The following is a 25,777-nucleotide window of genomic DNA, read 5'->3' as shown; positions in this document are numbered from 1 at the left end:
CTGGATATGATGCCAGTCTGTGGCAGGGCACACACAGACATAAACTTGCACATATTCAGACCAGGGCCAGTTTTCCTAGAAGCTAATTAATCTACTGTCTTTGGACTGTGGGAGGAAACGGGAGTACCCAGATGAAACCCACACAAACACGGAGAACATACGAACACCCCACACATAGCACCCCAGGAATTGAACTCAGGGTCTCAGTGCTGCAGGGCAGAAAGGCTAATCACTGTGACACCATGCCACCAAACAGAGTCATTTACTGCAGTCAAACCATGAGCCCCAAGAGAACTCATTTTTGAAAGTTAAGGTAATCAATGTGTAATTGGTTATTGATTTTAAATAGCTCATTTTTATTTTGCCCGTATGGGAACACTAATGAGGATTTAGATTTTACCATGGGGTGGGGCACTACTTTCTTTGCTGAAGAAACCCCACACGTGCTGTGATGTCTCAGCGCTGTGGGCTGGTATTAATAAACAAATAACAAGAACCAATGTCCAATGTGGTCTTGCCTATTGTAATTAGGTGGAAGTGTGCAAAGTCTATAACCTTGTGCAAAGCATAACATAGTCTTGGTATTCTGAAAGGTACACATAATTATAGAAAAACTATTTTTCAGACCAATATTCTCACTTTATTCGTATTAAATTTTAAAATGAATTTAAACTCATTTAAACAAAAGCATTATATGTATGAAACAAATGGATAAAAGCGGAATGTTGTGTAAATACTATTAAAGGTAAGAGTGAGAGTAAAACTCATTAATGGAAAATTCCATGTGCAAGTTAAGTCCTTTAATAAGCCTATTCCAGAATGTATGCATCATATTTTCTTTGTATACCAGTAGATTTTCTCTGATTAAATTTGAGAACATTTCCCTTAATGGTGTTCTTAAAAAAACATTGGTGTTTGGTCTTGGATTAAACATTTCAGAAATTTCTAGAAATGCACAGAACTGTGTAGATTTATATTGTAGCATAATATCCAAAGGATCCAATATTTTCCATCATGCACAAATGTAATGAAATTTATAAAAAGCAATTGATTAGGACGGGTTAAACTTGGCTATAATAAAATGTCATATTAAAATTAGAATTGTAAAATCTAATAAGCTAAAAAAATGACAAATGTAAATATTTAATCCTTTTTAATGCAAATTGTTGGATGACATCCATATGTCCATTTTATAACTGCTTCATCCAGTTCTGGGTCACAGGGAAGCCAGAGCCTATCCTGCCAAACAGGAACAGACACACACCCATACCAAAGCCAAGTTTTCCAGAAGCCAATTCACATAGCAGTATGTCTTGAGACTGTGAGAGGAAACTCCCAAGAAGATGGGGAGAACATACAAACTCATGGAGATAGCACCCCAGGTCCAGAATTGAACCCAGAGCCCAGCTTTGCAAGGCTTTAATAAGCCTTCTCATTTATTTGTCATTATTAGCAGCAGCAGCAACTTAGAACAGGGTCAGAATGTTGTTTAAATATATCAACTGAACTAAAATAGTATGCAATTTTGCTAATTTGCACAGAATACAGAAATATAATTTATAATAATTATAAGCCATATGAGTTACTAACTACTTTATGTTTGATTTAACACATTTTTGGAAATCTGTTCTGGAACTTTTTAAAAAAACTTTTTAACTTGTGTTTACTGTGATTTTCATGATATACTGTATATACAGTATATTGGCTGTGTGAGAATGGAGATCTAAACAGAGGTTTGTAGAGGAGGTCAAACCCTGATCTCTCCCACTTCCACCTAATCTATAAATATCACCTTTCTTGCTTACCTATTTGTATGTTCTGATTTCCATCCCTCCCTCCATCCCATCGTCGCCCCTGCAAGATCTCCCTGGCCCGTTCCTCATAAGCAGTAGGGGTTCCGACAGTACCGTCCTCAAGCCCAGATTGTTCTCTCAGCCAGGCAAGTTAAGACAATAAAGCAAACTCATTCACTCTTCATGTTATTGTGTTTGCAACCAAACTACAGAACTGAAAACTAACTTATCTTCCTCCTTTTCTGTATCTACATATGCTATGTTAGGCTCTTCAAGAACTGGAAGTAGCTACCAGCTTTGTCCCACAATGGTGGACTACCACTAATGCTTGGGTCGTCTTGATCCTTTTTGTTTTGTGGTTGAAATGTACTTTTCATAGAACTGCTTCCCTGATCAATTTCTTGAGAACATAAGTGTCTGCAGGACAATCCATGAAAGAGTGAACTAATTTATTCTTTTGTTTTAGTTTATCTATGTACAGTTTTTTATGAACAAAGTTAAAACTTAAAGCAGAAAAGAAAAAACAAAATACTCAAAAACAAGACATTGGTGATACAGAATGTTGCCTGGGCAACAACACTGTGAATGGTGATTGGTATTGTAACTATGATGACAGCTGGCGAAGAGGTAATGTGATAATTGATGAAACCAGAGCTACTAAATCCTGTCTTATTTTTATTGTATTTCTCAATTTTCTCTTCTCAATAAATGTAATTAAAAAAACACAAGGTATGCTGCACCTTCAAGAAAATGTGCCACCAGGTTTAAGTCAACCTTAATCTAGGTTCAGCTATTCAATATTTTTTATAGCAAAGCACAATATTACTGATATAATATGCTATATAACATATTTCCAGTAATCCAGTTCCAAAAGGAAATATGATTAAAACTCCTGACTTCTTATCAATTACAAAAATAAACATACAGTTGATTGAAACATTCAACCAATTCCTACAAGATTAGAATGTATGCCTGCTGCATATAGGATACATTTCTAAATGAACACTAGAGGGTAGCATTATCAAGAAAATAACCTTTGTATGTATGAGGCCTACAGTGAGACAGCTTGTAAAAGAGTGGGAGAAGATTTGTCTCGTAACCTGGCCTTTATGTACTGGTACACCATTAGCATTCAAATGACTGCACATTAGTTGCTGGAAAAATATGAAGTGGTCTATATATTTAGTTGTGGTAATTGCCCAGTTTTACTTCTGGAGATTGACCAAGTGAAAAAACTTCCATTGAAGCTGATTCTTTTACTCACATCACCATTTCTAGATACATAAGTAGATAAACTGCACCTTTTGTGGTGTATATATGAGATATTTGACTCATTTAAGCATTTTTAAAACAGACTCCTTATACCAGCTGCTATTAAAATATGGGATTGATACAGAAAAACAAAACTAACATTTGTAGGCTTTCCTTCTTGTTTTGCCCACCATGGGCTAACACTGTTAAATGTAACTTCTATTCTATATATACATTTTTTAAAAGTGATTTTATTTTTACTTTTGCATTTACAAAACAAAACTAGAACAACATTCCATAGGTTGTTAATTTTTTCAGTGTTTTTTTAATGATCTTTGCGGCAAAACTTTGGTTCCTAGCCCAGTGGGTTAGATTTCATTCTGCTCAGTGATATCAGCGGAGATGCTGTCGTACTCGCTGGAACGTGTAGACATGCCCAGGTACTGCTTCAGAAACTCACTAAACCTCTTCTGATTGTTCCATTTGCGGGCTGATTTCCGAACACCGATGAAACCTCCATACCGCTTCTGTAAGGACCTGCCTGGGTCCATCAGCTTCCTGTAGCCGTATTTTCCCTTCAGGAAGCCTCCAAAGCGCTTTGTTAGGTCAATGGCACCCTCAGGTGGTGAGTACTCCTCCCCTGGCACATTATCACCCCGTAGGGGGCGCTCTTCTGACTCTTCCTCAGTGTGATATGCCCGCCGTATTTTGGAAACCCGATTCTCTTCCTCTAATTTGTTGACATCGAAGCCTCGGATAAGATCGGCAAATTGCTTAAGGGCCCCAGTGTAAAGCAGCCCCGCTTCATCCAGGTCCAAGGGAAGCTGGGCTATCTCCTCCCCTCTCTTCAATGCATTAGCCCCCAGAGTGGAAGAGGACTTCCCTGTGGCTTTGCGGCAGATATCCCAAGTTACAGATGTTGAAACTTTATCCTCACACTCCATGATGCATACCTACAACAAGATGGGAGCTGTTAGTGACACCCCAGAACTCCAAGCAAGCAGTATAAATCAAAGGCTAATCATTATATAATTAAATTTTAATTAAACTTAAATTAGAAATGTGTATACATTAATTTTAAATGATTATTTTTATACTTTAAATATAAAGTAAATTTAAAATATACTTTACATTTTGATTAAATATATTTAGGCCAGATGGAGTATGAGACAAAACCACAGTATCTGCCTCATTCAATCAATTTGCTATAGTGCCCTTCACTGCAGTTTGTCCCACAGCACTTATCAGACTTAGATAACAGTTAACAATTTTGTAGAGCAGCAATTAACCATGTGGGCATGACGGGGGGAAAAAAATGTCCAGTCAGAGAAAATAAACGTCTGGGGAACCTATGCCCAGTGGACGCCTAACTCTCCAGGCAATGAATGAGTGGTACATTAATCATACTAGCTCTAGAAGAATCTCTGAAAAGCTAGGGGACACTATCTCTTTATACATGCTGTCAGGTCCAGTTGGGTATCCGAAAGGTCCACCACCAGGTATTCCCGGCTCCCAAAGTCTTCTATTTTTAGTAAGTTTGTGGTGTTTTCGAGGTAGAAGGTGTCAAGCATGACATCTGCAATTGTGACAGATTCAAATTTTGAGACACTATATTAGTTGTGACCAAACTCACAGCACAGATAAACTACAGTGCTTTTTTTATTTTAACTACACGCAGAAGAGCTGAACTAGAGTCCTGCCATTAGTATATTAGACTGGTAGCACTAAGAGTGATTAAATCTAATTTGTGAAGGCCAGAATTCTGCATTTCATTTTCCTTTTTGTAGATCTTCAGACTGATGAAGACCAAGGGAAGATGTTCATTTTGAACTGTTCATTTGGAATAGAATCCAGAAGACATTGTGCACATGAAGGAATGGATTAATTTCTGAACACTGGGCAATTTGCAATCGTAAATTGGAATTAATGTAGATGTCCCCTTACAGTTCTAACAAATCTAACCCTTACAATGAGTCAATCCAGCCTGGTTAAAGCCAATTTCTTACAACAACATAAACTGACTTGCTTGTTATATTTACAGTAACTCACTTGCATGCTATTACATTAAACCTACTTTCATACAGTACTTTTGAACAAGTAGATTGAAGCATATCTATTCCAAAACAATGAATGGCAATGTCTGCCTTGGTTTGTGTAATTCTATTGCAAAAATAGTTATGGCTCATGTAAAACGTACCTCTGGAAGGCTTTGTTATGCTTTGTAACTTAAAACAGTCTTTGGCCTTTAAATTTCTTGGCAGTATATGAAAGGCATGATTTCATAAAAATGTTTGAAGGAGAGGAAAGCTGATTTATCTCTGTGAATTAATTAGCAAAGCAAACTGGAGATACCACCTGAGGTTGTCTGACTAAGCAGGGCTTAGGGGAAAATTCCAAAAAAGCTAGTGTGCCCTGACTGTTCATCTTAATTCCAAAACAGTGAATACCCAAAGGAGAACCAACCACACACAAAGTAACCTTCTGTGATCTGTCAGTTTCAACAAAGCGCCCGTTGGCAGAACTACAGATAATGTGCAGTAGCCTAATTAAACACAGTGATAATGAAATCATTTCAGCTTCCTGAATGAGTTGATCTTTAAGTAAATTAATATGATTCCACAATGCTCAGTGGGAAAATGCAGACCAGGACTATCCTGCCTTATGCAAACACTGCCTTCTGCTTTATTGATTCCTATATTTTTCAGTGAAGTGGCAAGACCTGTAGAGCAAAACATTATTTGAAATATGAATTGAAACAAATGCAAGACAAGCTAAATGCGGAAACAATAGATGAAATCACCTATTTGTAAGCTGGTTCATAATGATGTTTTTTTTCTAATGTACCCATGTTCTGGTATTTGATTTTTAAGTTACAAAATCTTCAAAAAGCACACATAAACCTTTTTTAAAGTAAACCAATGCAGGTAAAACATTACATTATTTATTTTCATGTATAAACGTTACTGTGTCTTGCATTGTTATTCTTACAAATGTCTTCCAGTTCTTAGTCATTTTACTGGTGTGCTTCTTAAATGTTTTTTGAACTGGTCACTGTGACATTACCACTAATATCATGTCTTTACCATGATTTTTTTTTACCAAATGTTTTCTTGGAGGTATTGTGGTGGTCAATCACTTAGCAAACTGTCTATATTGTCTTTCATTGGCAATTTTGATGATGTAGTTCTTGAAAGCCACATAGATAGTATTTAATTTAAAACATACAGTAACCAGCATAGCAGTTTAGACTGTGTTTGTCCATTGTACACACATTATAATGTAGTGTCCTCGGCCTTCAAACATGTCCAGACGTACTGTTGAAAATTGACCCTTAATCAGTAACATGATGGGTGTATATACTGTACACTATACAAAACCCTATAGAAAAGCTTACTTTGGACATATTATGTGCTAGTTCTACGTTAGTAGTTGTAAGAGAAAACATGAAAGCAAGTAAAAATGTTTCAATTTCCAGGAATCCCCATACTGTATAAAAATATTGTTCTAGTTTAAAGTCCAGCTTTTTGTATCAAAGCAAATTCTAATAAGTAATGATTTTTTCAAAATTTTGAAAATATAGATAACAGTAAGAATGTGAAAGCACTTAAATACTTAAGTCCAAATGTGAAATGTCTGGTTAATTATTTAAGGAATAATTTAAAACTCTTTATTTAATCAGACAAGTCAATTGAGAACAAAACCTCATTTGCATCTGCTTATATAGCAAAATATTAACTAGAGTTATTTAAATTAAATACCAGACTCAAGGGTACAATAGCAGATTCACACTACAGATTTTCACACAATACCCTCCACTGAGGAACCCAGAGCCCTATGCACTCCATCACACTGATCCCAATGATTTTGTGAAAATCCCAGTTTTGTTTATGCATTCTACCATACACACAAATATATTCAAGGTGTCATGAATCATTTACTAAATTAATTGCTTTCTGATCTAAATGTAAATCAGATTTCAACCCTAAAGATCCTACTGCAGGATTCTTCATCCCCTGCAAAAACTTTTAATTTATTATCTTCAGTATTTGAGTAGCGTATATACAATACAATTTTGGCATTATATTGTAGATAACATTTATTCCTTATGTTTCAATAGTGTGAATGCACTTACATTAGCAGGCTATAACAATATTAACCAAATTAAACATGAATGCATTATTTTATAAATATTTAATTAATATACAGTAATTGATTTCATTTTGAATTAAGTGCAATATGAAATCAATGTTTTTGAATAGCTAGCACAATATGTAAATTGATAGCTTATATCTCTTAGTAATACAGAATATTCCCTAACTCTAGCCCGCTAAAGTTCCCCCATGACCCTTTACTTGTCATAGTGTTGGCAGCAGGACTCATACCTGGGTCAAAAGATGGGAAGCTACCCTGATTATAATATCACCTATACAGTATGTACACTTTCTCTCCAATTTGTACAACAATATGTTGTACTCATGACACAAGAACAGATTATTGGGTGGACAGATAAGACATAAGAACTGTTTAATATTTATGACCTTAATACCCAAAGATGGGACTTAAAACTTGGGTCTCAGCGTTTGCATTTTTTTCGTTCCACCCTCTGATCTTAAAACTTCTCTTTTTACTGCTGCTTTCTTCTCAATCTATTCTACTTGGTCTAATGTTTCTTTAACCATTGTGTACAACCCACCAATTCGTTCTAACCCCTGCGAACATACAGTACTAACACTCCTGATCATACATTATAAACTGGGACAGCTAACCATGTTTCTTCCCTTCGACCTCTCTTCAACTGACTCATTCTCTCTAATCTTTGGCAAAGTACGATCAGTCCTAACAATGTTGCATTCCATGGGAGAGCGAGCCTGAATCTATGTGAATTCCCCTCTGAGATAATAAATATAACTAGAGGAGAGACAGCTCTAAACCACAATCTAGCCAGCAGATTCCTTAAACTGAAGGAATTAATCTATTCTAACTGGTAAACTTGAGTTCTTTCCCCAGTTATAGAGAAACCCCATTGACATGAAGTAGAAATACACCCTTGTGTGAATGCCTGCATTAAACTCGTATGCAAATTCCTACAAATCCATTCAACCATTTTCTAGCTGCTGCACCCAATTCAGGGTTGCAGCAGAGCCAGAACCTATCCTTGCAATCAACAGTTGCAAGGCAGGGTACACAATGGATGGGATGCCTGCCCATTGCAGACACAAACACGCACACACTTACATCAGGGCCAATTTTCCCAGAAGCCAATTAACTTACTTGTACTGTATGCGTTTGAACAGTGGGCAGAAGTCTGAGCACCCAGTGAAATTCCACGAGACATGTTGAATGTACAAACTCTACACAGATGGCACCCCAGGTCTGGGGCCCCAGAGCTTTGAGTCAGCAATATTAATCACTGCACCTCTGTGCTGCCCATGCCTGCATCTATTTCTCTTGAAATCAATCTTATTGGCTCTTTCCAGATAGCTTAACTGAGATGGACCACTCAGGGTGGCAGCTCCTATATGACTGTCACATACTTCACAGACAAATTCAGAAAAACAGACACATATAAATAAAAGAGAACTCACCAGCGTGTTGAAGCTGTCCTGCTGGAAGAGGCGCTGGCTGCATGAGAGACAATCTCTCTGGCAGTCGCAGCGTCCTGGTACACACAAGCCCAGTAGGAGAAGGGTCAGCAATGGGGTCTTCATGGCTCAGAGTGACACTGAGGGAACAAGACAGGCACATACTGTATGCAGTGAAGTATTTAGTGTTCCATTGGTTTAGTTTTAAAATTATTGCAGAAATAAGGATTAGGGGTAGGTGTATAATTAGGGATTAGGTAATGCGAGTGTACAGTGTGTTCCACATATCATGTCTCTTTGAATGGAACATGTTCTTCAAATCAATGCTTTTCCCATAAAATGGAAGGGTCTTACTTTTTTATGTGTAAAAGTATAAAATAAAGAGCAAGAAATCTGTACCCAGATACAGTATCTCTCATTTAGTTCCTCACAAATGATCTTGGGAAATATGTACCTCCAGCAAAAACAAATTTGTTTTTAAAAACAAGACATTTTGTTGAAATGATTATGTTATCCAATATAAGAAAATAAAAGACTGAAGAAACAGAATGTTTAAGTAAAAAAGCAGACTTGCAAGATATCACAAAATTCTGCTCTAATGATACTAAAAAACAAAACATTTTAATGCAGTTTTTAATGCACAGAGTAAATTGCTAAATTTTGTTCTCGATATCAATACACCACGATCTTTCATGTATAAGCTCAATAATTTGATTAAATCCTTATAGACAACATCATCTGGTGTTGGTCTGAATAATCTATATTATCACAAAATGTCCTTTTGTTATTGTTATTTGGGCAGTTGGGGAAAATCTCAACCTTAGCTTAGCCTTCTTGGGAGTACTGGTTTCCTCATCTATTAATGTACAAACTGATTGAGAATATAAACAGCTCCTGTAGCTGCTTTTCTGTCAAGCCAAGGAATGTAATACATTTCCTCAGTATTTTTTATTTTTAATGAGGTTGGCATTAAGTGTGATTTTCTGAGTAGTGGTCAAAAAGTATGTCACAAGAGTTCCTAAAGTAAAACATGGAGAAAGAAGATTTGGGGCTGTGTACTTGATGGTTTCTTTTCTTTTCAATGTGTGTTGTTGCATTTAAATTATTTATTTCACATATCAACAGTTTGTACTAATTGTTCTTTTGGTAAGTTTAATTTAACAGAAATTTCTTGGAGACCTCATAATTTTAAAAAAGTAATTTATTTGCAAACTGAGCAAATTACAAAATTAATAATTGATATACTTTCAAGCAAAATGGCATTTGGCACCTTATGTTAGAGTCAATTCGAACTTAAAAAATCAGAGGTATATTTAACGTCTGGTGTAAAACAATTGTTTTAAGCCACTGACATATACTGCAGTTTTAAAATGAAGACACGTAAAGCTGTAGTTCACTAATTAAAACACTATGAACATGTACATAAGAAGCCAAAAATTGCTGTTTCAATTAGTACAGTTTGAAAAAATATAACTTGCTGCCTTGCAAAACAACATTATTTATATGTAAGTTCTTCTTGTCAAACATGTACTGTACTTGGTTTGACTAAATTCACTAAAGTCACTAAAATGTTTTAAATTACATAATCTCTGATGTATAATCATTACTAAGTAGTTCATGCATGCCAAATGTATACAGCATTCTAGTGTTGCACAGAATAATTATACAGTATTTAACCATCTTTGTCCAATCTCAAGAAAACTACTTTCATGCATTTATTGTGTGTAAATTCATCCTTGTCTGGGCAGAATTGAAAACTCATCAGTACTACCCCATGAATGAAAATATACTGCTTTACATTGGACTTAGGTTAATGGGAATATGAGTCCTTTACATCAGCTAAATAAGGTAATATTCCATATAATTATTCAAGTGAATTTATACTGTTCTAGCTGATAATTTTCAAAATGAATGTATACATACATGCCTGTACAAATTTCATCCAGCAGAACTTCACTGTGTAAAATCATTTTTCGGGTATGTTACTGAGAATTAAATTTACAGTTCTGTTGGTTTGTCAGTCAGCTAAGTTACTATTTTTATAATTTTATGTAATGCCCCATAATGCTTTGTCATGTTGACAATGTGCCTAAACATGCACCTTAAATATCTTAAACGGGCATTGTGAATGTTCTGTTCTGAAATTATTTTCCAAAATAGGCAAAGATGTGTTGAATTATTGGCCCCATAAAAAAAGATATCGCCAATCTATAGCTGGAATACTTTGCAAAGCTAAAATAAGCACATTCAGATGAGAGAGAAAAAAAAAACAATGACACAATGATTGGATTCCAACAATGAATTTACTGGTGTCTAAAATGCTGGTAAAAAGCAATGAAACTGACTGACTACCAACATGGATAAAAAAACCTCCTGCTGCCCAGACTAACAGCATATGGGCAGACATTCTTACTGTAAATAAGCAAACTTTTAAGAACAATCATACATTTTGTGCTTGTGTATGTGTACATAGGAGTTTGGAATTACTTAAAAAGACTGGGAAATTAAAAAGAAGCAAACCTTCTTGTTATTGCACACACATAGCCTGGATTGGTGGTTGATAATGCAACCCTGTCACGTGCATTTCCACCTGCATCATCTCTAAATCAAAATGAATGGATATCCTTATTTTGTAGAATTAAAGACAAATATGTTACCTGTTTTAATTGAAATTCATTGTGACATCTAACATTTAATGAGGTAATTGAAGGTAATTAGGAAGAGAGAAATCCTCACTCTCCATGCTTATTCTGTTCCACACCTGGTAAAGAATCTATTCTGATGATTGATGTATTATTCTTTAAATTTCACAGTATATTGTTTGCTGTCTTCTTGACAAGACAGACATTTTTGGTATCGCAAAGCATTCATTATATTGTCCTCCCACACACACAATTTAGCAAGGAACTGAAGAGGTTAAGGGTGTAACATATACTGTATTTCTTCTACCTTGTTTCACAAGCTTCATTTGAAAACATTGGGGAATATTCATAAGCTGAAGACTTAATTCACATTAGAGAGATTTAAGGAAGAATGTCTAGAAAGAACACTGAAAGTTAATGAAGATTGTTTAGAATTGTAAGTACTGCATTAAAAACTCAAAGAAATCTAAAAAAATCTCAGATTTTCTTGTGCAACATAGATATTATTTTGAAATGTGAGTATATAAAACATTCAGAACTTGAATCCAAAAAATGAAACAGAGAAAAAAGAATTTAGAAAGCAAATCTATAACGACCCAGGTTTTTGTTACCAGGATCAGAACTCTACATCATGTGAAGCTATGAATCTGGGATAGTACTGTATCAAAGTTGGTCAGCAGTGACACAACTCTGGATGTCAGTGAGCCTATTGCTATTTCCTATGGAGTAAATTATTATGGGCACATGTAAGTGGATCACTTGACAAGTAGCCACCTATGTTTTGACATATAGCTGATATATATTTTTTTGTTTTCACTACAACATTTGATTCAAACTAGAAAATGAGCCAAACGTCTACAGGAAAAAGCTGAAATGTCTCCTTTTATTGTTATTGGTTATTGTCATTTGGGCTGATGATTGAATCCAGGTGAAGTATCTTCAATAATCACATCTTCAAAAATATTTTTAAGAGGTCTTCAGAAGCAGAATTTTATTGGATGCTAAGCAAGAGTTCTATTATCGTAAACAAGAATTTAAATTTCTAGTTCAGTAACTCCAATCAAGTGTCACTTCTTCAAGGTTATCATACCTTCATACTGTGTAATTGCCTTCATGATCCTAAACTGAATCTGCTTGTTCAAACCGTAGTGTGAAAATCCTTAGTTCTCATTTATAACCAGGTGTACCATTTTCCTCCCACCTTCTAGAGGTATGTGGCTTAGGTTTGATGGGCACTCTACATTGTCCCCATTAGTGGACTGAATACATCATGGTATGCTATCTCTTGGTCACAGGAAGCATATACAGTACATTAAGAACGAAAGTAGAATATGATAAATATAACTAAATAAACATAAATGCATGCTGATGTATTAATTATATCTGATAATATGAGAACACCTGTAAAAGAGGTTTAAAATATAGACTGTTTATATTTATTGGATCATAGTGCCAAGAGGATATCTAGTTTTGAATATGAGTTTAGATTTGAAGACCAAACACTTTGTATTGGAGATTACATAACCTGAGCATAAAGAACATTTTGGCACCGTTGATGGAGAGACAGCAATGACAGCAGACTCACCACCAGAGGCCACCAAATTAAGAGGACATTTGCCACTAGAGGTTGTTTAATTATTGGTGCATTTGTGTGTAAAAATGACTTTCATGGTGATAGGGGTTGTTGGCAAGCAGTCAAGGGTGTTTGTTCATAGTTTTAGTTAATGAGGTAGAGAGAAGGTTGGTTTCTTCATTAACAGTTGGTTTATACCTATTTTAGAATGAAGTGAGTGTTTTGAGTAACTATTAGAAAAGTTACTTTAAGTAACGCTCTTTGTAAGTCTAAGAAATAAACTAGGCTAATTATTTAATTGACTTCTGGGGTTGAAAGAAAAACCAGAAGGCTCTCCAGGACATAAGTCTGACATCCCTACTCTGTAGATAAGCAGACAGTTTTTTATATTTACTGTATCTGCAGGGCCACCTGATCTCAAAGTGGAGTCTGGAAGAAAAATCGTCTTACATAAACCACCTTATCATGCCAAGAAATTTCAAGGAAAATTACTGTATAAATATGATAAATAACATCCTTAAGCCTGAAAAATGTCTGAAGAAAAAAAATCAATTTTGAAAATAGGGGCTGTTTCACAGAGTTCTGTGTTCTGAAATGTAATCTGAAGATTTAGAATTGATTCCAGACGCATCTGATTCTACATCAAATTATTGATTTAATGGGGCTGCCAAGATGTTCAGGACCTGTTCTCATATCATATCAAGAACACAGACAGCCAGCTGGCCAAGAGACAAGAAATCTCTTAGCTCTTTTCAGTCTAATAGCATTTCTTCCACAACAGTAACCAAGATATTGAAGGGAAGGCAGCAGCACTCTAACTTTTCTAGACTGCCAGATATCACTTGAACAAAGAGGTATCCCAGTCCAAAACAGGGTGATGCAGGTCTGTGCTTTTAAGTTTAATTCTACATTTAGTTTTCAGATCAAATCAGTCATGATCCAAAAAGAGTGTTTCATAAATTCTGAAATACAGAAAGTTAAAATCTTTCAGTACTCTCATGTAGAATAAAATACCCTGCATACTGTATCAATTTTTCAAATCAAAGTGATTCTGTCGTGTCATTTGCTGATTGTGATTGTTTAGTATGGAAACATGAATACAATACATTTGTGGAGATTAAGGTGTCACATGTAACAGGAGTCAGTTTAATGCTGTGGCTGTTATTTAATTGTATTATATTGGATACTGTCATGTTTTTAATTTTATAATGGGTACTCATATTTTTTCTTGTGGCTATTATTATTATTGGTTTTGTGGTTATATATTTTTTTATTAGCATGATTTTTTTCCTAGTGTTTTTGGCTTTGTCATCAGGGATGGGGGATATCACAGGTTTGACAGAGAGCGCTTCCTTATGGTTTGTGAGTGTTTGGTTTGACAAGGGAAAGGGATTTTCTCTACCACTGGTGAGATACTTTCATTATCTTGGTATGGAGATTTAGGTTTCTTTACATTCCATCGAGTAAACAAGTTAAGAACAATTGTAAAGAGTTAAATGGACTTGAACAAATGAACTAATTTTATAATTCTTTGAGTTCATGTCTCCAATACAAAAAGGAATGTCCCTTTATTTTTGAAAAGTGTTATCTCTATTGTTCCTCTCCCTCCATCTTAAATGTATCGGGACAGTGCATAGTAGAATTTAATTTAACTTTGTTTGGCAGACATTATATGCCTGGTTTAAACATACAATCTTTTATTTTAGAATCCACTGATAGAAACAATGGCCTCTTCATATATACTTAAATTATAAATATATATAAATTATATATATATATTAATTTATACCAGTTTCCCATTATACAGTATGCTGTGTGTTCTTTAAAATACAGCTTCTTTCTTTTACATGATTATTTCTATGACTACCACTCCATGAACTGGCATTGTTGAAACTTCTGTAAAAAGTAAAATAACGCAGGCGTCTGTGTAAAGATTGTCCCAAGGGTACATATGCACCACATTTTGTAGTGCAATTTGCAATGTTCCACTACATGAATTTAATTGATGAAGAGAACTATGCAAAGATTACATCCCAAGAGTAGTGTAACAGTATTGACAAACACATATTGTCAAGGAACAAACCAAAACAGCTGGTATAATTAAAAAAGAACAATAGCATTTTTTTGCTTAACGTTTTCAACCCAAAGGAAAAAGTTTGGTTTGATACATTTCGAAAAATTGTTTTGTGGACATTTAATCATTTTTTATGATGTTATGAGGATATCTGATATAATATAATATAAAGATTATATTTAATAATGACAGAAAACATTAAATGCTTAATACCTGCGTTTTTATACCTGCCAAGCAAGTTACTGTGAAGCAGCTAGGTAGCACAAAATCATTAGAATATTGTTCTGTCAGTTTGGTTATTACAGTATTTTCCATCTTAAAATCAGATGTCTCCTAATTTCTTTCTTTGTGGTTACATGTATGTAAAGTAGCGGTTAATTATACTATTCATATGTATATATTTAGAATTTAAAAAGTACATCAAAAACACATTTTACATTTCAAACAGTAATACAGCATTAAGAAATCCATCTAAGTGTGACAAGAGATAAAATTGTTTGCTTTCCCAGAGCTGTAAATATGAAACTTCTACACCTGTAACTATGTACTGTATATTTCATATGCAAAATTTACACAGGACTAGGATACAAATAGGTGTGAAAAAGATTTGTAAGTCATAATTGTATTAATTGTCATTCATTGCAGTCACTTATTACTCAACTGATTTAATAATACATATAAAACCACTGTCAGTATAAATAAGTCTCTTTTACTGTATACCTGTATGTGAATCGATCTGCAAATGCCTACAATAAAAACCATACTGTTTTCCATAATTCCTTGACTCAGAGAAAATGTTAGTGTATTTTGCTTTTAAACTGTCAGCCCACACAAACCTGAGATTACTGATCATTTTTGAGTATCAATTTTGATTGTAGGCAATAGTGTTCACATATCTTGTGGAACTGGTGAAAACATTCTAAATTTTAGAGAAGCCTTAAGCAATTTTAGAGTACTTATTTGTCTCTAGACAACAACTACAGTAGAGTACAACAGTATTGTCCAACCTGGTTTGCACCTTTTATTTGAGTATAACTCCATGTTGTACTTTAACATGACTTATTTCACAAAGCTTTTTGTAAATTGCTCTGATGAGATTGCGCCAAGTTTATGCAGTGTAATAGTAATATGTAATTAGTTGCAAGTAATATGCAACTAATATATGTAGTATATTAAGAATATCTGAATAGAGAGAAGTAGAGAGTATAGCTCTCTGTGTCACGATTATAGTTCCCCCTCCTTAAGGGTGCTCAGGCCTTTCACTTGAGACTTTATTCTGTGCACCTGTTTCCTATTCCCAGCCCACCTTAAAAGCCAGGCGCTGACGCTCATCCGGGCTCTGCATCTGATTTCCGTATCGTGCGAGTCCGGGACCTGGAAGCGCCTGGTCCCGTTAAGGTTTTAATCTCGGTTCCCGTTCCTGTTCCCTGTCTGCCGGTTCCGACCCGGCCTTCGTGTTTTAATTCCTTCTTCTGATGGATCTCCTGGTTTTGGACTTACCCATTTGTTTGGATTCTCTCTAAGGACTACTCTTTTGGATTGTTCGCCTCGGCCACACCTCCCCCGTGCACCAGCGCACCTTGGACACGCCCCCCTGTCTTCAGCCCCGTTTTCCTGCATGACGTTTCCCCAGTGTTCCCCACTTCGTCGGATTGTGTCGTCCGCATGGGGTCCGGAAAGAACTGTTCGTTACACTCTGTTTACTGTTTCAGTCACTGTTTCATTGAAAAATAAATCTCAGATTATGAAAATGTGTTTTAGATATTAGTCATGTGAAATCTCCTGATAAAGAAAAATAGCTTAATTTTGTGGCAACAGATTTAGAAGTCATTTATAGATATTGAATACATCTTCGTAATTCGTGGTTGCAAAAAGTTGTCAGAAATCTTAAAATTTCTGATTGGTCCTAATCTATAAGAAAACAAGTAAGAGCAAAGGAAAATGTATTCTGCCACTCTTTTACATAACCAGGAATAAGGAAAAGGCTGGTTTCAGAACTGACAGATCATTGGAAATGGACTACTGTAACTACCCTTCTGAGAGCTTACAAGAGCCAATGTGAATTAAAAGGTTTTTTTTTTAATTGCATTGCTATTATTACTACAGTTCTTTAATGTACCATGAAGTATACCACTGTATACCTTCATAAAGGCAGATTCTCATGTTAAACAGTGGAATATTTATTTCCAACAGGAAGAAATGAGAAGTGGCTGTAATGCCATCCCAGGACTGCAAAGCTGACTTTTTAGTGCTTTATTAGTAGGTCCCAACTAAAATGATTAAGAAACATTTGTTCTTTTATTAATACTTCAATATGAACAGATAATTTAATTAATAGCATCTTTAGAAATTATTTAAATCTTTAATCTAATTTCACTCTACTGGAAAATCAATGTAGATGTCTAATGATTTTGCACGGCATTCATTACAGTTACACTATTATATGTTGACTCATGTTGTCATTTATAAGTAAACCAGGCTTGAAATGAAGGAGTCAGAGATGTTAAATATCTCGAATTAAATATATACTGTATATAAAGCTGTTTTGATTTTTACCTTGCTAATGCCAAGTTTCAGTGCTAAATGGACAGTATTTATTTGTAATGCAAAAATAATTCAAGCTGTTAGAGGACAGACAAAATATACAGTTTGTCTTCTAATCAGTGATTTGAATAAGAATGTTCCTTTTAGACTGGAATCCAGTTACTTTTTGTAGGCAGTCCAAAAATAGTGCATGTTGCAAGCAAAAATGTAATATCTGAAAAAAATTTATTGTAGGTCTTCCTCTAAAATAGTTTATGTTTGATTCTGACCAAAACATAATTCAAATAAATTTATTTTAATCTCAGCTAGAGAATGAGGACAAATTAATTTCTCCCCTTGTCAGTGAAAGATAAGTTTTATTTCTTCTCTATGCTTCTATGCTTAATTAGACCAGGTTAACAATCATAGCTGATCAGTATTAATGTTTGTATTAATCTGCACTATAGTTTGTCCTGGTGCTCTGTTGTTTGAATTCTTGGCAACACCTTGCTTACATATAGGGCATAGGTTTTTCAGTCTATCTCTATCTCTGCATTTATCACTTGTTGTCTCAAAATGTACTGATTAGTAAAAAAACATTTTTTTTTACTTAAAGTCTTCATAGAACATTTTATCATAGGTGGTCAGGTGTCATTATTTTGAGCTGTTGGTGTGGTAATTTGTGGCAACACATCTTTTGTAATGATGGCCTGTATTTTCATATACTGTACAGTTAAGTATCTACATTGGATTATTTCATTTAACATGAAGCAGAATTATTGTATAATCCAAAAATTCCAAGTAATATATTATGCTTGTCAAGTGGAACACTTTAGATGGTCTTTTTAAAAAATATTGTTCTACTCTAAGAAAGGTTAAATACATAGTATATATATCTACAGGAAAACCAATCACGATTAATGGCTAAAATCTAATTCCATATTAGGTATCAAATCATGAAGTCCTCTATGACATGCCTTCACCATGTTCAGCTACAAAGACTACATGAAGCACTTCTGGATAAAAAGAACATAAAAACAAGAGTCCAAAGTTATGTTTTTTTCAATAAATAATATGCTCCATGTAAACTGTGCAGTAATAAGGAAAGTTTAATACACTTCCATGGCAATACTATGAAGAGCAGTTCATTTAGAAATACCAAAAACCCCACTCATTTCAACACCGTTACTGAGGATAGGGTTAGGGAACCATGAATGAGCTAACCACTAATGTTGTTGAAGCGGATACCATCATTTCTTTTAAGAAACAGTTGGAATAGATCAATTGCTCAGATATCTCAGATCATTTAGCTACTAGTAATACAAGAAGCCAGTGGGCAAGGTGATCTCTTCTTACTTGTAAACTTCATGTTCAGTTCTTTGTGTATCCTTCTCAAAAATCTTTTCCACACTAAAACAAATCATTACTGTTATATGCTTTCCTAAATGTGGTCAGGTATAGAAATGGATATATGTAATACTAAATTGAAGTTTGCCAATCAATTTGGTTTATGGAAGAATTTTTATTAGACATTAATTTTCCTATGTGCATTGTTTACTGCTAGATTTGCTTCTAACTTCTTATACTCCATCATAGACATTTGCTGCTGTATATTGTGAAATTGTATTGAAATGGAAAAAAAGCTTTTTTCTGGAGAGAAAATAGTTTCACAACTACTCTGTAAAATATTTCATAAACTGGACACAGTTATATTATATTAGCACACAGTTATGTTATATTAGCAGTTTTAAAAAAATGAATAAAAGTAAATAAAAAGTAAAAAGCATGAGCAATGGAAAATTAAGTGTGACGCCTCTGTTAGTTTATGTAATCATATGGAAATTGACATACTGATTGAGGCACTTTAGTCACAACCGTGAGCCTCTTTTTCTCATGCCTTTGCTTTTATTAACTTTAAATGGCTTAAAAACAACCTTGAAGTTCTAAATGATTTTTCTTAGCTGAGTGCTTCTATCTAATCATTAAAAGACCATGCAATCTGAAATCTAATACTTGCTATGAGTCTTTAACGCAGCAGTGAACTAAAGAAAACTAAATCAAACCTTTAGAAAACAGCTTCATTTTATACTGTTTTTCACCATTGCAGGAAAAAGAGGACTTCTTACAACAGTTTTTAAGTGGTGTTGTTTGAACCATAAAAAGGCAAGACGTTCTAAATATTCAACATTTACTGTTTAATGAGATAAATGTGATAAACATACTGTATATTATAAAACAAAAGGTTGTTGCAGTTGAGAAAATTAATTTACTCAGATGGTTTGTGTATTGTCACTTTGAACTCATACAGTATAGGATTGTACTGTATATTTTTGTTCTAGAAAAAAACATATGTAGCTTTGACAAAAAAATTTTTGGCCTCCATCAATAAAATGTGTAACTTCATTTATGTTTGATGTACCATTTCAGAATAAACTGCAAATCAAAACCTGATTTCCTGACTCTAAGAAAAAATCTGCTTTCTAACATATATACATTTTTTCAGTTTGCAGAAGGGATCATTAATAACCTGGTTTTCCTTCAAGGTCTTCAATACCATCACTGACCAGTACTGGTTCAACCTTCCTTAGCATCAGAGTTCAAAAAGCACACACATTTGGACATGTGTGTGCTTTTTCTGTTCTGTGAACATTTGGACATTCTCTGTTCTGTGAAAGTTTGGACTTTCACTGTCTGTGTTGTGCTACAGTATATTCTCCTCACCCTGCTTCTCTTCTGTATTCTCTGCTGTTTCAAATACCTTAACCAAGCAAGGACCCTGAAGGAAGCCAGCCACAAAGTATGCAATCTTAATATTAAAGATTATGTTTGTATCTTATTTCTGCTATGAAAACAAGTTTTACCTGTACATGTAGAATGGGAAATACAGGAATCATACCAGAAATGTAAATTTATTTCACAGTGAAAGACTAGATGAACAACCTAATCCAAAGCAAATTCAATTAAACCTACCAGAAAAGCAGGAAAGCTGAGACTGTGTGATTTTAAAAGGACAAAAATCTTAAATCATATTAAGTCTCTTACCATAGGCATTGAAGCAAAATATGGTTATGACATGAACAGTTTCTTACTGTAGTATGTAATGTAAATGAGGAACTCATATGAAATCTGGTACAAGTACTCCACTTACAGAACAATGCACAATAGACTGGGATGGTCATTTGTTGTTATCGGATTAAGATAATTTTTATTTGTCAGATGCATGATAACACAGAAGAACACAGAATATTTTTCAGCAAACCCTTCAGTCTGGTTTAATCCAGTGAAAAATGTGCATAGTTGTGGCCACCATTGGAAGCCTAACAAGCTGTATGTCTCATCGCACTAGGTTGCAGATGGTCTCTGTCCTGGCCAAGTGCTTTTCACTGGTCTCTGCACCATATATGATACATGCCAACCCAAGTCAAGTGAGTTGGGCATCCATAGCACAACTGTCACACTTGCAAGAAAGCCATTGTTAGGTGAGCATCATAGGAATTAATGTGTAGTCCTGCTGGAAAGCTGTTACATGTATGTCAGGATGAGCCTGCAGGAGAGGCAGCAAATGAGCTCCAAAGTCTCGATCAAGACCAGCCAACCTGCAGCCAGGTTGAGAGCTATTATTATTGGCGAGCTGGCTGCATAGCAACACTGGACACTCCCTCCCAGAACTCAAACAGTTGGACCCCGCTGATACGGGCAAGATGTTATGAATCGTGGTCTCCCAGGTCATGAAGTTCCATGATGGACTGTGTTTGACTGTGACATCTAGACAGGTTAGGAAGTACTGCTGTAGCTGTAAACACCCCACATGGTCAACAACAGTGAGCTAACTTAATCCAGCCTTCAACATATAGATGCCACGAGATATTATTCTCATGATAAGCGGGGCATATTGATTCCTTACTGTATTTTTCCTTCTTGTTTTACACTGGATTTAACATTCATAAGGTTAAATCACTTCATCACCTACGTGTAGTCTCACTAATGACGTGATTTACGTCAAAGTCGCTGATGGTTAGAATATCAAAGACACCAAAAATTAATCTATATCCAAATTTGGTAAACTTATTTTTATAAAATACATACACTTGTTATATGTTATATATGAATTGTTATATGACTATATCAGTTTCATGAGGTTGCACACCGCTTATAGACATAGTGATAAGGAACTGCTTTGGATGTTCAGATCCTTTTTATATATTTTTGCATTTTGTCAACTGAAACTTTCAATGGTTCAGCACATCTCTCCAGTACGTCACAATAGAAATGTACAGTATACAACATGTGTGCATCTTCAGATGTGCACTGTGACCATCCAGTTCTATGTCATATTGAAATCCCTCAAACGGCACCACAACATAAATCAATGGAAAGTACATGTACATATTGGGATTTATTTTAAAATCCTGCAAATGTTTTCCATTATGCCTTGATTCCTTTATTTGGTGGAAATTAGAATATAGTCACAATCTTCTTTTATTTTTCCTTAATCACTGACACAGCACATACTATTCCAGACTAAACTGTTAAAGGACACACTTTCCTCTCCCTTTTCTTTTCTATTTAGTGCTTACAAAGTTGAAGATTGAGATTAATCTCTGTTTCACTAGAGACACCTTAACAAAAACAATGATTTCAAGGAAATCAAGAACCCTGATTGTGACTTGCAGGAGAGAATTTCATACTACCCAGTAGCAAGAGATAAACATAACATGTTGAAAGGTCATAATATGGTATTAAATGCATTATTTTTAAATATACCAAATTACCTCTTTATTGATGAATTACCAGACACCTATATCCAGAGAGGCTTATAGAAGCTAGGCAAGCTTTGTGTCACAAATTACTTGCTGCAGAGGCTTTTACAATATGACTTTGGTTTTAACTTTCATCCAAAGGAACAATACATAACGATCCTAAGTAATGTAAGTTCATGTACAGTACTTTATGAAGTAACAGTAATGAGACAGAACCTGAGCTTGGGATATGAACTTGAAATATCTCATAACCAGACCCTTAATCTTAATTACTTAACTAGCAAACCCTTGTTATTATCCCATTAGGTTTATTTTTAATTTTTTGGGGGGTTAAGTGTCTTTTCTGGGTTGTGCATGAGACAGTATAATCTCAACATTGAAGCTTGCAAACATTTTGCAGAATTAGGAAGTTTCTGTGAACATTTACTGTAAGAAATCTCATGAATGAACCACTTATTTATGTTTAGCGTGGTTTGTGCTCATTTCAAAAAAAGAAATCAGCATGATGACTATAACCAGTTACTTTTGGGTGTTCCGGCGATGGAAGCATGATGACACATTGTGTCAACTGTCAATCATCAGGCAGAGACTCTCCGAAAAGCTGTTTGCTAACGAAGGACAATTGCTATAAAAGTCAATGTGCGAGACTGAAAAAGCAATGTGAGATTCTCATGTTGTGATCGGGCTCAGTAGGATTTTAAAGCATGAAACATCGCGCACAAAGTCAGATATTAATCTCCCTGCCCCAGTCGCCTGCTTTATCTTGGCACAGACTGTTTCTTTGAAAAGAGCACACAACAGTGTTCCCCTTCCCTGAGGCCAGAGCCTTTCATTACTGGAGATTGTTAATGGTGTCAGAAGTCTGTGAAGATAATCTGTGATGGCAGAATAAATCCACTGAAAAAAATAATAGCAAACGCCAGACACCTATTTATCTTATTTACTACCTTTCTCGACAAGTCCCCATTTTTCAGAGGTGCAATTATCATCAATATATAACCCATAAAATATATGCAGATAGTAAAAAATTCTAAGTAGCTTGGAATTATGTGTACTACCTTGAGTATTCTCCATGTGGAGAAAGGTGTAGTATTTCCAAATCAGATTATATGTTAACAAAAAAATGATGTGGGGGGTCCTCACGGAAACAGACACAAAGCATGTAAGATAGTGTTATATATAGAGCTCAGAAATTCATCAATAAAAATGTAGTTCGTTCATTTTCTTTGTCAAATTAACCCCGAGACCAAAAAAAGGAATTTTTTAGATGGAATACACCAGAATGATGTTTTAGTCAGTGGGTACACAGTTTTAGATAAAAGCTAAGAGTTGAAAAATATTAACAAGGAACACAAAACAAATGTATTTCAATGTAAAAATGTGTGACAGTTTGTGCATAAAACTGAAGGAAGTGAATGAAGGAAAGGAGTATATTAAAACAGGTTTGTAAAGACTTCCATATGGCACTTGAGATTTCTGTTCTTCATGCTAATTTGCATTAATACATTTTGCAAACCAAAAATAATTGTAATATGATGATGGTAATCATGCTTCTTATTATAGTCTCTTAAATGTGACAGGTTGTGATAGGCTGAATATTTCCATCTCCATGACTGAAGTTCTAAAAGTTAAAAACTTCAACCCTTTAAATGGATTCAAATTTATTTAATATATACAGTACAATATACTGTATACACTGGAAATTTTTTAAAAGTTGAATACTTATCGTTTGGACTTTCAATGACTCTCAGTGCATAAATTGCCTCTCAGAAGATAAAATTAAGGATATACAGTATAGCCCCCTTTAGTCTATGAAATGCAGAAAAATATTAGCAGATATCAAAGATATTAAATTAATTAAGAGCAGGAGAGAAAATCTTTTGTAATTTTTTAAAAAAAGGATGTGTAAATCATTTAAAAGTTACAGAGTAATGAAAATGAACTAATTGAAGAATGTAGAGTACAGTCATTTTAATTTCCAAATTGATTATAGTAGATTATAGTAGATTTAATTTCCAAGTAAATTATATTTGGGGAAAAAATAAAAAGAATAAGAGTTGCAAAGACACTACACTTTGAAGAAACTAACATTTTGGACAACATAAACTTTTAACTGGACTGTTTCAAAGAACATGAACTAAGCCATGCAGATCTTTTTTAAATTTAACAACAGAAAACACATTACATAAGGAATGTCTTAAAGGAAAAGGAGTAAATGAAACATTAAGAAATGATACGAGCAAGTGACCTGTAAAACCTACAGTCCAAGACAGGGAACGGCAAGACAATAGAAAAAGAACACAAACATGAAAAAAATATCTATTTTTGATCTTGGAAAATGCAAAGAAACAAAAATCCACAAAATCATCAAATCATGCCCCTTTGAGAATGAGAGATACAAATGTTTGAATGGAAGACAAGAAAAGTTCCACAAACTGAAAAGCACAGAGAGCAAGAGATCACTTCCAGGGGAAAAAAAGAGAACCTGTCTCTTCAAAAGCAATTGATGCTAGCCCTCACCCCCAATCAGAAACAATCCCCAGAGCTGAAGCTGATGAAAACCCTGCCAATCCCTACCTCTCTGTGTTGAAATCTGATGAGTCCTTTGCTTTGGGAATCAGGATGTGGCAGTACTGTCCTGTCTTCTGCTCCTGAAGTAACTGGAGTGCTCCTGTCATGCTGCTCTCTTATATTGACACACCCCTCCCCTTAGTCCATCCTCTCTCATAGCCTCCCTCCCTCCTGCTCTCTTAGAGAAAGAGACAGCTTCCTGCGCAGGAGGCAAGAGAGACAGACAGATGGACACATTAAGTGACTCAAAGACAGCATACTACCAACCTGCGTCACTTGCCTCTCATTTCCGGGAATGGACGAGGTGCAAAAAAATAAAATAAATTCCCAGCATTGCCGCACCCATCCCCCATCTCTGTAACAGTCTTTGTGGGTCTCTGTGTTTCTTTCAACACTTAAGTCAAAAAATACTCTCATGCATAGTTGTCTTTTTTAAAAGGATCATGTCTTATGGGTAACTGGGCTCTTCCATTCGGTAAAGAAGGTTTGGGGGACTCCTCCAGTCTCAACTGCAATTCCTCTAAAACATTCAGATTGTGCAGATGATGCAGAAGGACTTAATTATTAAATATACTTTGTATTTGTTGCAGGTATCCAATTCAGAAATAATAACATTTAAATCTTGAAATTACCTCTTCCATCAAAATCTTTTGGGTTCATTTTAATTATTTCTGCTTCAATATGTATTTATTCATTTGCTGAGCTCATGTTAATTAGAGACACAGATGTGGTTTCTTCAGCATCATTCCTAACTTTAGCAAAGAATGAGAAATTAAATTAGGGGGTGAATATTAATGTATTTATATGCTTAGAAAACATTCAATAGCAACACATGTGCAATCTGCTATACATACCAGTACACAGAACCTGCTCAACTCCAGCCTCAGTGTATCCCAGATTTGCCAGACTGATTTCACAGCACTGGGATCCTGAAGTACTAAATATATGGATTTTGCATCCTAATGTCCATGTGGATGTCCTCCAGGTGCTCCAGTTTCCTCCCACAGT

The 25,777-nt window shown here is 35.0% G+C and overlaps 1 protein-coding gene across 1 annotated transcript; it reads right to left on the bottom strand.

Moving 5' to 3' along the window:
• Positions 1–2,455: 2,455 nt before the first annotated feature.
• On the bottom strand, positions 2,456–24,879 carry LOC148674575 (prepronociceptin-like). Its single transcript, XM_088624815.1, has 3 exons — positions 24,776–24,879; positions 8,630–8,766; positions 2,456–3,997 (listed from the first exon to the last, which is right to left on the bottom strand). The coding sequence occupies exons 2-3, from the start codon at positions 8,750–8,752 to the stop codon at positions 3,413–3,415; spliced, it is 708 nt and encodes a 235-aa protein (XP_088480941.1). The 5' UTR covers positions 8,753–8,766; positions 24,776–24,879; the 3' UTR covers positions 2,456–3,412.
• Positions 24,880–25,777: the final 898 nt, after the last annotated feature.

The sequence above is a fragment of the Lepisosteus platostomus genome, chromosome 3 (assembly GCF_059453375.1).
Source record: "Lepisosteus platostomus isolate fLepPlt1 chromosome 3, fLepPlt1.hap1, whole genome shotgun sequence".
Lineage (NCBI taxonomy): Eukaryota > Metazoa > Chordata > Actinopteri > Semionotiformes > Lepisosteidae > Lepisosteus > Lepisosteus platostomus.
This window is presented reverse-complemented; position numbering and strand designations above follow the sequence as displayed.

Excerpts from the sequence above, each read along its gene's own strand:
- LOC148674575 (XM_088624815.1), bottom strand. The coding sequence starts at position 8,752 with ATGAAGACCCCATTGCTGACCCTTCTCCTACTGGGCTTGTGTGTACCA. Across the intron at positions 3,998-8,629 it reads AGGACAGCTTCAACACGCTG|GTATGCATCATGGAGTGTGA; the intron begins GTGAGTTCTCTT and ends ATCTTGTTGTAG.